Source organism: Anopheles bellator, chromosome 2, assembly GCF_943735745.2.
Source record: "Anopheles bellator chromosome 2, idAnoBellAS_SP24_06.2, whole genome shotgun sequence".
NCBI lineage: Eukaryota > Metazoa > Arthropoda > Insecta > Diptera > Culicidae > Anopheles > Anopheles bellator.
Window position 1 is genome coordinate 40,735,759 of NC_071286.1, and position 14,518 is coordinate 40,750,276.

The 14,518-nt window shown below is 50.2% G+C and overlaps 2 protein-coding genes across 2 annotated transcripts in view; one reads left to right on the forward strand and one right to left on the reverse strand.

Moving 5' to 3' along the window:
- Positions 1-9,091, forward strand: part of LOC131207525 (calcium-activated chloride channel regulator 1-like) — a 42,839-nt gene extending 33,748 nt beyond the window's left edge. The window contains exons 2-3 of the mRNA XM_058200143.1: positions 4,746-6,783; positions 6,861-9,091. Coding sequence (XP_058056126.1) covers positions 4,746-6,783; positions 6,861-8,596 — 3,774 coding nt within the window. The 3' untranslated portion in view covers positions 8,597-9,091. The remainder of the gene's footprint in view (positions 1-4,745; positions 6,784-6,860) is intronic.
- Positions 9,092-10,091: 1,000 nt separating this feature from the next.
- On the reverse strand, positions 10,092-13,471 carry LOC131209362 (zinc finger protein weckle-like). The gene is made up of 2 exons (XM_058202417.1): positions 13,354-13,471; positions 10,092-13,280 (listed from the first exon to the last, which is right to left on the reverse strand). Exons 1-2 carry the CDS (start codon positions 13,369-13,371, stop codon positions 11,472-11,474), a joined length of 1,827 nt encoding a protein of 608 aa, XP_058058400.1. The 5' UTR covers positions 13,372-13,471; the 3' UTR covers positions 10,092-11,471.
- Positions 13,472-14,518: the final 1,047 nt, after the last annotated feature.

Genomic DNA, 14,518 nt, shown 5'->3' on the forward strand with positions numbered 1-14,518 from the left:
CTGGTGAATCAGAATGCCGAATGGGAACTGGGTGCGTCTGTGCGTTGAAATGTTGGGTGAATTCCCGGGTCAGAAATATCCCTGAAATTCCTCCTAATTAAAATCGTTCCGAATCAATAACAAATAGTTCGGAATGAAATCCTTTCATCTTTCGGTTCGGGCCTAAAAAACCACGATCAACCCGCGATTGTTTTCGAGATTTTTGTATTCCAATTAGCTAGCGGCTGCTGTTGTTTGTACCGCCCTTTTCGCATTCACGCACCCATTCGAACCCACCCGAATTCATCACCTTTTTTGCTCTACGAACGCCATCGGAAAGGCTTTTTTGAAGGCTGCTCGTCGGAGTGTCGATTTATCCGGGCACCGGAATCCGGAATCCTGAACCAATGAAAGTTCTTCGCCCATTGCCCAAGGACCGCCTCTAACGAAAACAAAGTCGATCATTATTTTGAGTCATCCGATAGGCATCCTTGGTCTTGGCCACAACATGGCACTGTGATCGATGCAATGTTTTGCAGCATTAATGCTCGGCAGCATGCTGCGCGCTAATTGACTGCAGTTACCTTTTACCGTGCGCTTCTCGTTGTGCATTGCGCGGGAAAATTGATCAAAGATGGTCCCACCCAAACGGGGTTGCGGTCGTTGCGAGTTCTTCGTCGAAAAGACGAGTGTTTAGACCCACGGAGATGCATCATCACCGTTTGCCCCCGGCTAAGAGGATTCCTACCGAAGCTAAACTGCCAATCGGGTAAGCTGCATGTCATTTCAGGGCATCCCTAATTTGGCAGACCCAGTCAGGCACACAACAGATTAGCATTAAACGTGCTGATGAAATGCTCGTGGCATTTCGACGAACTTTGAATAATTTAGCAATTCTCTCATTTTAAGTCTGGATCCGGGTTTTATTTCCCATCTAAATGGACAAATGCTGCAAATTAGAACATAGCATAGCAACGAGTGTGTTGATTGATGTGAAGTCGGACCCTGGTTTGTTGTGAAATGGGTGAAGAACTCGATCGCTAACACAACGGATGTTAGCTTCAGCAGAGATTCGAAAGAAAGATTCCAAAATGTTTTTTTCTTCAACAGTTTGCTTTGTAAGCGAAAACTTTTCATTTTCCATGAGAACATCATGTTCAGGGTTACGAGATCGGCACACAATGAACAGCCCGTCACAAGAAAAGGCAAATATTTGTAAACAGATGTTTCCTGTTACCTCATCGAGAAGATCTAAGAGATCCGCATCGTTTGAGGCCGCCTTTCCTCATAGGTCCAACGGACGCACCGATGCGTGTCCTTCTACCTGTGCACCGGCGATGACTGGTCCGTGAGGTCCATCGAACAGGTCCATCGCACACATATAAAAGGAAAGGTAACGTCCGTAAAATCGATCAACACCAACGATCGACGTCTAATGCATGAATGGAAAGCAAAGTGGGAACACGAGGGACCAACAACAACTCAACGCAACGCTCCAATAGCCAAACAATCGAAACGAAAGGAACGCATCGGGGCGCATTTCACTTTCGTCTGGCTTGCGTCTGCGTCAACGAAAGCCCCTGGCCGCTAGGATCGTAATCCGATAATGTAGCCGTGTAGCATTACGGTTCGGCCTGAAATGTCACCCTAAACACCGCATCGGGACGAGGAACGTTGGTCGGTTTCGCTGCAGGCAGCCACCACCGACAAAAGCGTGAGAAAATCGTCTTCATGCCAAACATACACAAGCTCAGCACTCGGCTGCTCAGCATTCTATTGCTCCCTACGCTACTTTTTGCCCATTGTGGTCATCGATTGAGTGGAGAGCGAAGATCGGCTTCAAGTACCCCGCAAGAGGTGGTCGAGTTCACCATGTTTGGCCTTCACTGCGGGGACGATCATTTCCCAGTTTCGTTTCATGTTTCTCACATTCTCGCGGTACCTTACGCGGCCAGGTGCTGGCTTTCAACGGCGCAACGGAGGTGCTTTTTAAATGGCTCACAACCCGTTGCGAACCGTTTTTCTTTTGCGTGACGTCGAGGTCCATCGGAAGGTTGGTCCGTAATGGGCCAGTTTTCTAGTTAATGTTATTGTTATTATTGTTACAAGTTTCCCTTTTCAGTTTCTCGCTCCCATCGATGACCATCTGGCGGTGTTTGGAATTCCATCTCGGACGCGTACACCACAACTTGGCCCCTACCGAGACCATCTTTCATGCGGAGTCTGCCAAATCATTCATTGATTGAATCTCAGCTCTGCGATCGCTTCTCTCGGCACCACAGCATCTGTTCCGCTCACTTCCATCTCGTCGATCGCGGATGCGAATTTTGTAATCAACCGAGCCAACCTGCTGGCCATCGAGCCAACATCAGCCACTGAATATGCAATCCGCGCGCGGCAGTTGATTGAATTTTAGTTCAATTTGCCCTGTGTCCTTTGAAGCACACACACTACCTGCGGTTGTGCTGTGTTGTGTAAGCCATTCACTGTTATTAGCCGTTGGAACCACCGACGAGACGGTGGTCGAGCTCTCTGCACCAGAACAACTCAACCGAGCTCCATCATCGACCAGGGCTTCCAATTCGATTTGTTTCTCGAAAACGTGTACACAAACCAGAAAAACACCAAGCGCAAAGAAATCACAAAACAACCATAAGTCACACAAACGTCAGCACACCGAAGCCCCAAGAAACGTCAGGGCATCCCATTGTTTGCATCGCCTTCGGCCGTTTCCTTTTATTATTAATTTTGTTTTTGTTTTCCTCCCGAGAGTTTGCCCTTTGACTGCCACTCGAAAGTTCAAACACTTTGTGTGTGAGCACTGTTCTGGTCGCGACCCGAAGGAGCTGCTGCGACTGCCGTTCTTGAGGTGGCCGAGCACTGAGAGGGCGCGTAAACACAAAACATCAACAGGTGGTCAAGAGACGAACCCCGTTTTTCGTTCCTTTTCTCTTTATTTTATCATCTCAAATTCGATTCGATCTCTGAGCACCGTGACTGAGCTGCTTCGCTGTGGACCCGAAATAAATGGAAATTAGAAAGCATAAGCATAAAACTATCCCGCGAAGGAGGATGCTACAGGAGCGCACACGTAGTTTATGTTGCGCCTCATCTTCGTCGTCCGCACCGTCGTCGTTATTTCCCAATGTCCATAGCGCAAGGCAGATTCACGTTTTGCTTTCTTCACTAGAGCTAGAGGGGCTGTCGCTACGTAAGGCATTCGCGTCCATCAACTTGCCCTATTCCAAATGGGGCCAAATGTAATAAATTGTCCCCTCCGGTGAAGCACCGAACACGGCGGTGGTGGTAGTTTGCCTGTGTGTTTTGCAATGCCCAATGCCAGGCCTTGCAGCCTGCAGAAATGCCACGAAGACTCTGGGAAACTGTCTCGTTTGCGAGCCCAAGTACCAAACCAGCATCGGAGGGCTTGGATTTATCTTCTCGAGTCTTCCGCGTCGCCGCGAGTCGTGAGTGCGGTCTTTGCGCAGACAAAACGAACGCTTAGCTATGGCACCAGCCAAGGCGCTTTTGCTGCATAGTAGAGACCATCACAGTGCGGAAGATGAAGGCTCCTTTCAAATTTCTGAAAGCCCAGCTAAAGTGCGCGTTGGCTCGAAAGGCGGGATAAACATCAGGACTTAGAAAGGTCGTCGTCGAACCGTGGTTTCTCTGTTGGATGATGCTCCAACATTCAACAACTGAAAATGGCAGCTGTCTAAGAGGATCTTACTTCCGCGCCATCGCTTCCTCTAAAGGTATCAAAACGGCGTGCTCAATTTAAATTGCCAGCCGCCCGGGTCACCTGCATCCGCAGTGTATCCAGCTGGCGAGAGTCCTCCATAATCACTGCGACCGATGCAAGGATCCATTCCACCCAAAACCAGATACCTCCGAAATACGAAAGAGAAACAAAAGTAAATTTAATGCACATTACTGCACACTGCTCTGCGCAGCTAGCCTGGCGCATGACCTGCCTCGTGCCGTGCGGTTTGCTTTCCGTTTCAATCTGCGTGTGGCGATCACGCAGCAGCCTTTTCGATGTGCCGCCTCGTGTGTCGTGAGAAAGGGCAGAGCAAACGAAGAACTCAAACACACACATACATTGCGCGCCATAAAGGCCACCTGTCCGTGGGCAGTAGAAAGGAGCACATCTTCGCCGCAGACCATGAATAATTTAGATCGCCGAGATACACTTTTGCAAGAGCACCGTCGTCGTCGACGTGCCGTTGGTTTTGTCGTTGGCGTATGGCATCAGCCCATGTAAATCTCCGATTTGACCCCACGCGCGGCGATCGGACCATGTGTGACCTCACTTTCCATTTCTCGCTCCGTTCGAAAATGGGACGTTAATGGGCAAAAGCATTAGAAATGTGTTGCGATGCTGCGACGGGCGATCGATCGATCAGACGGGGCTCCATTAAAATTCCCACGTCATGCGGCGAAGGCGAAGAAGAAGACGAAACAGATGACGGTGCGGAACACGAGGGTTACGTTTCACAGGGGCGGAGGGATTTTTTTTTTTTGTGGAACGTCCTCAGATGGCCCGTCTTCGGAAGGTCATTATGAAATGTTTGCCACAATTACGATTACTCAACACCCCGAACCGAAAGTCGGTCATCGCTGGCCACGGATGGAGATGAGCCGTTGGCCAACATCGCTGCTCGGTTGGGATCGTCTTTTCAACTCTAACTGTGCCTCTATTCTGAAACGTCCATTGGAGTGGTCGTGGTGTCTAAAAGGTCTTTGCGTTTTCCGTTCCATTCCAGATTATGCTGACGTCGGCGTCGCAGTATCTCTTCAATGCGCTCGACAGCCGAGTGTACTTCGGTGAGGTGTCGGTCATCCTGCCCAACCATTGGCCTCAGTCCTGCATACCCTACAACCAGACGCGAACGTCGGCAAGCGGCGAAACAAGCGACGTGACGATCCGACCCCAAACCAAGGCGGAACCGTCGATCTGGACACAGCAGTACGCTGGGTGCGGCGAGTCGGGCGAGCAGATCTTCGTCGATCCGGACATCCTCGGACGGGAGACGATCTGGCGGGAGTTTATCCGCGAATGGGCTAAATACCGGTACGGGGTGTTCGATGAGATCGGGTACGATCGCGATCCCGTCTATCCGCGGTGCTACATCAATGACGACCACAAGGTAAAGCTGACCGGGTGCTCCGACGCCCCGGTCAATGATGAGGGGTTATGCGGAAGTCCATCGTCGCCGGTGCCGGTACCGTACAACATTAGCCGCGTGCTGGATCCGAACGCACGCACCAGCATTATGTTTGCGGCCGAATCGAAGAGCGTGACGATGTTCTGCGACGAAGGAACGCACAATCGGTACGCCCCGACGAAGCACAACCAGATGTGCGATCGGCGCAGCACGTACGACGTCATCCTGAAGCACACCGACTTTGCGCCCCAGAACCAGATGGAGTTCAACCCGTCGGTGATCATCAACACGGTGCCAAAGTTTAGCTACAAATCGCGCAAACTGACCCGCTACGTCGTCGTGATCGGCCAAACATTCGTGATGAGGGAGCGCGAAACGTGGAGCTTCCTGCGGCGCGCGATACGCAAGTGGATCGTGTACGATCTGCCGGCTAGCAAGACGGAGATTGGAATCGCGCTGGCGAACGATACGGCCACGTACGACATGCTACCGATCACGTCGCTGCAGATCGAAAAGAACAAGGACCGCATCGCGTCTTTCATCCCGTACACGTCGAGCGATCTGAACCGGCCGACATGCTTGAGCTGCGGTATCTCCGATGCGATCCACATGCTGAACGAGCAAACGCGCCACCACGGGCCGGCCAACTCGATCATCTTGGTGATCGCGCCCGGTATGGACATCGAGCATGAGTCGCTGGCCCGCTCGGCACGGGCGTCCAAGATCCGGATCGCCACCATCAACTACCCGATCGTGGAACCGCGTCGGCCACTCGATGCGCTGGCCCACGAAACCGGTGGCAGTGCGTACTCGGTGTTCGAGTGCCGCGACAACTCCGAAAAGTCGCTCGTCACCACGTATTTCGAGCTGTCGAATGCGCTGCACAACATTGGCAAGCAGTACTACGAGGGCAACCGGAACGAGTTTCCGGTCGAGATCTTCCGGCGCGTGCTGCTCGACTCGGTCGGTGAGACGAACTCGCAGCGCAGTAGCCGCACGGTGACGGGGAACTTTATGCTCGACCCGTTCATGGGCCCACCGGCCGAATTCTTCATCTACGTGCACAACTCGGAGAACCCACTGGTGTCGAATGTGCGGCTCACGAACCCGAACGGCGTTGTTTACTCATCGATGAGCGATGCACGCGCCTCCGTGCGGCAACTCTCGCTCCTGGCGACGATCAACGAAACCGGCATCTGGAACTACTCGATCGAGCGCTTCCAGGGTAACCCGCAGCCGCACTACGTCCAGGTGATTGCCACGCCGCGCTCCAAGTACGCCCCGGTCATCACGGCCCGCGCGTGGGTCCATCGCGGCAAAGCCGGCGGTCCGATTGTGATCTTCGCCGAGGTGAAGAAGGGCGATCTGCCAGTCGTGTCGGCCCAGGTTGAGGTTACGGTCACAAAACTGGAGCGTGTCTGCGAACGCTTCCGCGAACCGGTTCCGCAGCAGAGCGACGAACGGTTCCTGCTGCTCGACACGGGAGCCGGCGATCCGGACATTACGAAGGGTGACGGTATCTACTCGCGGTACTTCAACGCGGACGAATTCGGCGGCCCGGGCACATACCAGCTGGAGGTGACCGTGAGCGATCGGGGCAATACGGCCTACACGTTGGCGGAGGGTGCCAGTTACTGTGAGTATTACGGTGCGCAGCTTCGGTATCCTCGTCGATCCTTCTCTAACAGCCATGCTTTGTTCCCCTCTCAACAGCCACAACGTCCACAAATGTGCAGCCAGGACGTTGCTGCGGTAGTTCTGTGCCAATACCGCAGAAGCAGTCGCTCGACTCGTTCGAGCGCATCCTGGCCCCGATGACGGTGTTCGTGAGTCAGGCCGATCTGGTAAATGCGGCCAAAGTGCCGGCCGGTCGCATTAGCGATCTCAGTGCGGACGTCGAAGGGATGAAAGTGCGCCTCAGCTGGACGTCACCGGACATGGGAGGAAAGAATGTGGCCCGGTATGAGGTCAAGTACGCCACTACGATCAAGGATATTGTGGACAACTTCGATACGGCGGCCGTCCTCTGGCATCACGACACACCGTTCACGTTCTCGATCGGCGAGGGGAGCGAGTTCACGATGAACATTACGCACGAACCGCACCTGTTCGGGCAGATCCTATACTTTGCCGTGCGCCCGTACTCGACCCTCACGAAGGACGCCGAACCGGGTCCGATCTCCAACTACGTGCGCGCTTTCGTGACCAAACCGAAACCGACGACACTCTATCCACCGTCCAGCACGGGCGGCACGGAGAGCTACGATTCGATCTGGTCGTCGTACGATGGGATCGCGAAGAACGGGGACGACAACATGGACATCATTCCGCGCATCGCGAAAACGATGGATCTTGGACCGGAGCTAATACTCCCGATCATCGCCGGCATTATTCTTCTGCTGGCCCTCATTCTCATCTACTGCTGGTTCTGCGTGGTGAAGAAGCGTCACGACACCCACGACGACGAGCAGAAGAAGCCGATCAAGTCGTTCAAGAGTGACACGAAGCTGACCAACAGTCACAGCGTCATCGTGACCGCTGCCGGGAACGCGTCGTCACCATCGTCCAACTCGACCACGTCGTCGTCTTCATCCCCGAACCATCACGCGTCATCCGGCCCGGGCCAAACGACACTGCCACAGTCGAACTCGTACGACCCGATGGGCCTGAGCGATCATCAGACGGTGGGCATTCCGACGATCTACAGCATCGACGATGATGTCCTGCTAGCCAAGAAGCGTTACAGTGCCGTGATCAACATGGGCGGCCCGACTCATCCAATCGAGCAGCAGCTGATCGAGGAACTCAAACAGCAGCAGCACATCATCGACACGCAATCCTTCATCCTGCCGAACCACGCGGGTGGACCCCAGGCGGCCGGAAACGGGACACTGGTCAGCAACAATAATAATAACAACAACTGTAGTGTAAGCATCATCTCCACCACCTCGAACAACACGACCCTGACGAGGACGTACAATCCGAATGCGGCCACCATTATGGTCGGTGGACGAACGCTGAGCCCGTATGAGTCCTGGTCAGCGTCCCAGTTGCTGCAAGAGCACGAACAGCACCACCAGCGCCGCCACAGTCCACCGCTGATTGATGATCTCATCGACAACAATTTGCACCAGACGTTCTACAATCCGGTACTCGGTGGCCAACCGGCCGGTGGGTTGCACCATCCGCATGCCATGCACGGTCAGCCCTCGGGTGCGGATCAGATGTCGCTACTGAACAACAACCACCTGAACGAGAACGGATCGCCACCGGTACCACCACTGCCGATCTACACGACCAGCCCGTCGGGACCGGGCGTCGAAAACACCACTTCGTACGTCTACGGCCAGAGCCACAGTGCCGGTGGACTCGGTGTATCACAACCCAATGGGGGAACCACGATCAGCGGAACCGACACGAAGAAGCGCCGCAATGTCACCATGGTCTAGGAGGTTCTAGGTCAACGGGAAGCAGCGGTTGGCAGCATTCGAGCCTATTCGAGCTTTAGCCTGGACCTACCGGCCCGCGTTGCCTGTTGCCTCTGGTCAGCGGCAGCACGAGAGCCATGGGACGGTTCGGCGTAAAGTTTGAAATGTGCGAACTAGTCATCGTCAAGGAGGATTTCGTTTTCTGTTTAATTAGAATACGGTAACCGATCAAAAACACCCACAAACCGAGGGCTGTACGGAAACTAGACCAGGGCGTCCTCGACGGACAGACCGTCAAAGTCCAGGGCCATATTTTGGGTGATAGATAGGAAAGACGCCGAGAGCCAGTAAGCATTGCTCGGTTTGGTAAGAATGTACCAAAGGTAGAGCGACACCATATTGGACAGCCGACGAGGATATTTTAGTAACAGAACAAGCCCGCCGGAAGGGCGCGCAACGGTAACTAGTGGCATTAAAAAGAATCGAACACTTAAGTCTGATTGTGTAATGATACGGGCATCGTATGATGATGGGCCAGTGTAGACCATAGAATCAAACGTAAAACTGTTTTCACATACAAAACCGCACGCACACACACACACGGACAGTCTTATCGATGTTGTGTTTTCGATTGTTTGCGAATGAGATACTTTAAGAGGATGCACGTCGGGGCTAGCTACAGACTAAGAGTGGCGGAAGATGAGGACCTCCAGCAGGACGGCCTCTTCCGGGGACGATCTTCCGTGCGCGTGATTAAAATGTGTGTACATAATAAATAAGGAAGACAAAGAGGGGCGTCAGATTAATCTGCGGGCATACACTGTACATTGTTTGACTCTTCGACAAAGTGAGTTAAAAGTAGGATACAGCGAGCAACACCTATTAGAAGATAAGTTCGATTGGATACATCCCGGCCCGGGGCAAGTTTTACTATAGGTAAACGAATCGAATAATCGACTTCCGATTTCTGCGAGCGTGCATGTTTCATCAACGGATACGAAGCCAGTCCCTTCCCGCAACGATAGTTTTGCAAAATACGTTCAACGAATGAGCTTAGCAAAACCGAACTATCCAAATGTTTGGAAAATGAAACAAATGAACTCCTTATGGATAGAATCGAAAAATAACGACATCTTAACCTAATGAAATCAATGTTAAAATGCAGCAAAGGGAAGTGCTCGACACATCGTAAATACCACTTCGATTAATGGTGGAAGAGATTGTAAAGCCAATCTAACCATAGAAGACCCTGTTTGAAAAATCTCATTAGAATTAGGTTCCACGGAACAATCTTAGTTTACTCCGTTTTTTATTGAATTGAACGTAGACGATTGTTTTATACATTATAATTTTAGTTTGTACAAAACAGAATTAGACAGTATTTAAAATTAACTAATAAAAGCTACTGAGAAAAATCATTTTAAGACGAACTGGTTCACAATTGATTCTGGTGCGAACCTACTGAAACGTTTAGCAAAATTCTAAGTTTTATTTCAAAGAATTTATTGTCTTTCGTTTTCAAAACTATGAAGGTTTTCCGTTAAATGAAGAAAAAATGCGTGTTTTGCATCAGACGAAGAAAAAGAAATAATGTTGAACCCTTGATTTTTTAATAACAAAACAACGTACCACTTTCAGGAATGTTAGAGAGACAAATTTTTGTTTATTTGGGATTCCGTCGACGGTGTTCTCTTGTGCCACTGGAAGGAATGCATCAGCTTAAATTTAAAATCACGTTGTTTAAAATCAACCACGTAAACGCTTTAGCGGTTTAGCACTTCTATCTATGGAAGGCGCGAACGCCCGAATCGGGCTATGACCGCTTGTATCGTGCCTCTCCAGCTGACTCGGCACGCTGCCCTGCCTCTCCAGTCTCCTAGGCAGGTCCTCGCTGGCCTTACGGACGCTGTCCTACCATCGAGCTCTTGGCCTACCGACTGCCCACCTGGTTCCCAATAGCGTTTTCTTTGGTATCCTTACCTCATTCATGTGTATGATGTGTCCAACCCATTGCAGTTTCTGTTTTTTTATCATGATAGAGATCTCTGGATCATCAAACATTTCATAGTTTTCTCTATTATGTCTGATCCTCCAATATTCTCCATCCTTTACTGGGCCGAAGATTCTTCTGAGGATCTTTCGCTCAAAGGCATTTAACCTGTTTTCTTGGGACTGAGTTACGACCCAGTTCTCCGATCCGTAACACAAGACAGGGCAGATGATTGTCTTGTATAGTCTCAGCTTGGCCTGTCTGTGTACTATCTTGAACTTTATTATGGGCAACATTGAGAAATATGTCCGGTTGGCTGTTTGGATCCTCCGACATATCTCGCCCTCCTCACTGCCATCCTCTGCCAGGTTGGTCCCGATGTACACGAAATTTCCGACATTCTCAAGATTGTGATCGGCAGATGTGTTGTTTTGTCTCTGGGGGCGCCTTCTGCGGGACTGTGTCATGACCTTTGCTTTATCCATATTTATTTTGAGACCTGCCTGTTCTGCAGCTTTGTCCAGTTGCAGAAAGGTCTCTGTGGCCAACAGTTGTGATCGAGACATGATAATCCGAGACGACATTAATCCGCATATGCAACTATCTGTGTCAATTTAGTGCAAAGTGTCCCCTTTGTTTCCAATGGAATCATGCGGATCACTCGTTCCAGGGCAAGATTGAACAATATAGAAGAGAGCCCATCTCCCTGTTTCAGCCCGCTATCTGTCGGAAAGCTCGTCGATAATCTTCCGTTAATCCGGATGCATGCCGAGGTATCGTGCAGACAAAGCTGGATCATTCTGATTAGTTTGCTGGGAATACCAAACTCTTTTAGAGCAGTATATGGGGTGTTTTTATATATGCTATCGTAGGCTTGTTTGAAGTCAACTCACTTCTTTAGCACTTCTAGCATTCCATAAAACTGTAAAATCCGTCGTCCGCTTCGTGTGTATGCGGGAAACAAGGCACCGCAAACTCGCTGTTTGGGTGATCAAGTAAATGGTCCGCAGGAAACACTGATTCCTGATCTAGCGCATCTATCGTTGTGGGTGGTGGCGTTAGCGGCGGCATTTCCTGCGGGATCGTATCCAGCATTGCAACCAGGTCGTCTTCCGGTTGATAGACGATAATATCTTCCACCTCGTTCGAGTCAGTCTCATCCGACGGCGGGTCCGCTTCGACCACGGTGGCATGATCGAAAACCTGCACGTGCTCCATTTGCTGATGGCGCTTAAATTTCCCTAGTGTACGATACTTGCCGCCACAAATACTGCATACGAAAGGATACTCGCCGGTGTGTATCATCATGTGTTCCCGCAACTGATACGGGTGGGCAAAGCGTTTCGAGCAAACCAGGCATTGCCGACGTCGATAGCTTCCGTCGTGAATTTTACGATGATTGTAGAGGACGGATTTGGTGTAGAACTTCTTGCCACAAACGTCACACTCGTGCTGCCTGTGCTCCGAGTGAGTGTCCACGTGTATCTTCAGCACCTGCATTCGTCGGAACCGTTGGCCACAAATGTGGCATTCATTCTTTTTCTCCTGACTGTGGCAAACGAGGTGCTGTCGTAGGGCACGCGATGTTTTGCACGTCTTGCCACACACGTGGCATATCTTTTCTTTCGATACGGTGTGTTGCCGCTTGTTCTGCGGGGCTCTTTCGCGGTGCTTATTAAGGTGAATCCGCAATCCCACGAGGGTCGAATTCACGTACCCACAAACATCGCAAGGAAACATTCCGACGCGTTTCGATTGCTCACTGCCAACTAACGGACAGGTACGGCGATGGATTTTTAACTTTATACAACTTTCGAAAACTTGCTCACAATCGAGACACACCCATGTCAAGCGCCCGTTTACGATTTGTCGCCTCGAATCGAAGCGCTTTGGTTCCGCATCCGTCTGTTTGTTGGTCAGTTTCGGCATTGCGACCTTCAGTTTCCGCTGTTTGGTTGCCCTTTTCTTCATTTTGACAACATGGCCACCCGTAGCCGCCGGTTTATACTCTTCCGTGTCGGATACATCGGTAGACTCATCGCTCTCGACCGATTGTAAAGATTTGACCAGCTGGCTCACTTTGGTTGCAGCCCTTTTGGCAAGGATCCGTTTCCCCGGTAGCACGGCTGGTTCCTTACGGACAGTACATTGAACATTTTTCGGCACTGGGTTATCTGGCTCAACCTTTTCCGCTAAATTTGTCTCTTCCACATCCGCCAATTGCTCCTCAAGCATAAGGGCAGTCGGTTCCATTGACATAGCATCGTCAGGTAGGTTTGCAGCAGACAGCGGGGACGATTCAAGCAACAGAGGCAAGTACGGTTCCTTGGGTTCACTAAAGTCTAGCTTCAGAAAGTCGGGCAGCATACTTCGCTGCGTTAATAGGTCCGCTATGCGCTTTTGGGCTTCGTCACACATGACGCGAAATCGACGAATTTCCTCCAAAAAGGCATTGCATTGGCTGCAAATCTTTGAGCAGACGCTATCGACGTCGATGAAAATGCGCAGCTCATTGATCAATGAGAAATGTTCCTCGGTGATGTCGATCAGGTGGTTCTCTTCGCGTGCGCACAGTCGGCACAGCGGCAAGAGAAGGGCATCGATTTCTACATAATCGTTGTGCGTAACCTGTTTCTGCAAAAGTTCATCGACCGCCGATTCGATGATGTTGTCGATAATGTTGAACTCATGAAGAACCTGAAAATTGTTCAAAACCTAGAAATATGCAAAGTTAATACAGTTAGCAAAGTTTGGTGCGATGGGAAACGGAAAAGTTGAATGCCAAAACCTGATGTGACACATCCATCGTCGGACGAGTTGTTCAATATCATGTGCCGAACTCTTCACGTTGTCCTTAGATGCTTGAAAAGGTACACATATTCATATAAATATTATACATATTTATCTACACTTTCTACAAACTGAATGCACAACATAAACATTCACTATTCATAAACGAAAAAGATGATGGCTAGAAGAAGTTAGCGCGGCAGTGCTGCCGACACGACAAAGCTCTTTGAGACAGCCATCGATATCGCTGAGCTCTTTTGTTTTAACGACTTGCGAAAGCTCCACACGATATGCATGACAGTGCGTAAAGCATTCCCTCCCCTGTAAAAATAAATTAAACAAAAATAAACTCGTCTCATTTTACAATATGAGTTATGTTGGCGATGCAATCCTTGAAAATCCCTTAGCGAAGCAGCCCCAATAAAGTTTATTGCCCCGACTTCAGCCCTCTTCACACCAAAATGAACGGAACGGAACGTTGCGAACGACGCGTTGTCTCATATGGCATTCTATGGGACCCTTCACACCGGCGTCGACGAAAACTTCGTACGGCGCGACGAATCTGTATGAAAAGACAACGCTCCGTTTGTGTCGCCTAAAAACTTTGGCCAAGGTTCGTATACTTGGTTTTTGGGTGAGAGGGGCGAAGTGTTGTGTTTTGACAGATTATTTGTGTTTATATTTGGAAGATCAAGACACATTGAATTTTTGGTGCGAGAATTAAAATAGTTTTATAATGAATTTGTGTTTGTATTACAAGTAATAATTAAGTTAAAATTATTTTGCATGCTTGTGATACGAAAAAAAACGTCAATTGAGTAATCTTCGATTATTTTTTAACTACCCAAGATGTCTAATTGTTTTCGCCCGAACGAGAGGGCGAAAGACTTTTCCGTTGCCTGTCGCCGTCGTCGTAACCGGTGTGAAAGGTCGGAAAAAGCGTCGCGTCGAAACTTAATTAACGTTCCCTGTGTGAAGATGGCTTTCATCAGACGAGCAATGCATTCACCTCATAAAGCTTTACCGCATATTCGATGAAATGGCAAAGATAATTCACGATTGACAAGTTAGCGTGGCAGTGTTGCCGGCACACCAAACTTGCGTTGACAGGACCGGTCTGTCAACAGTCATAGTGAGAAAAAGAAGAAGAAGAGGTTCCGAAG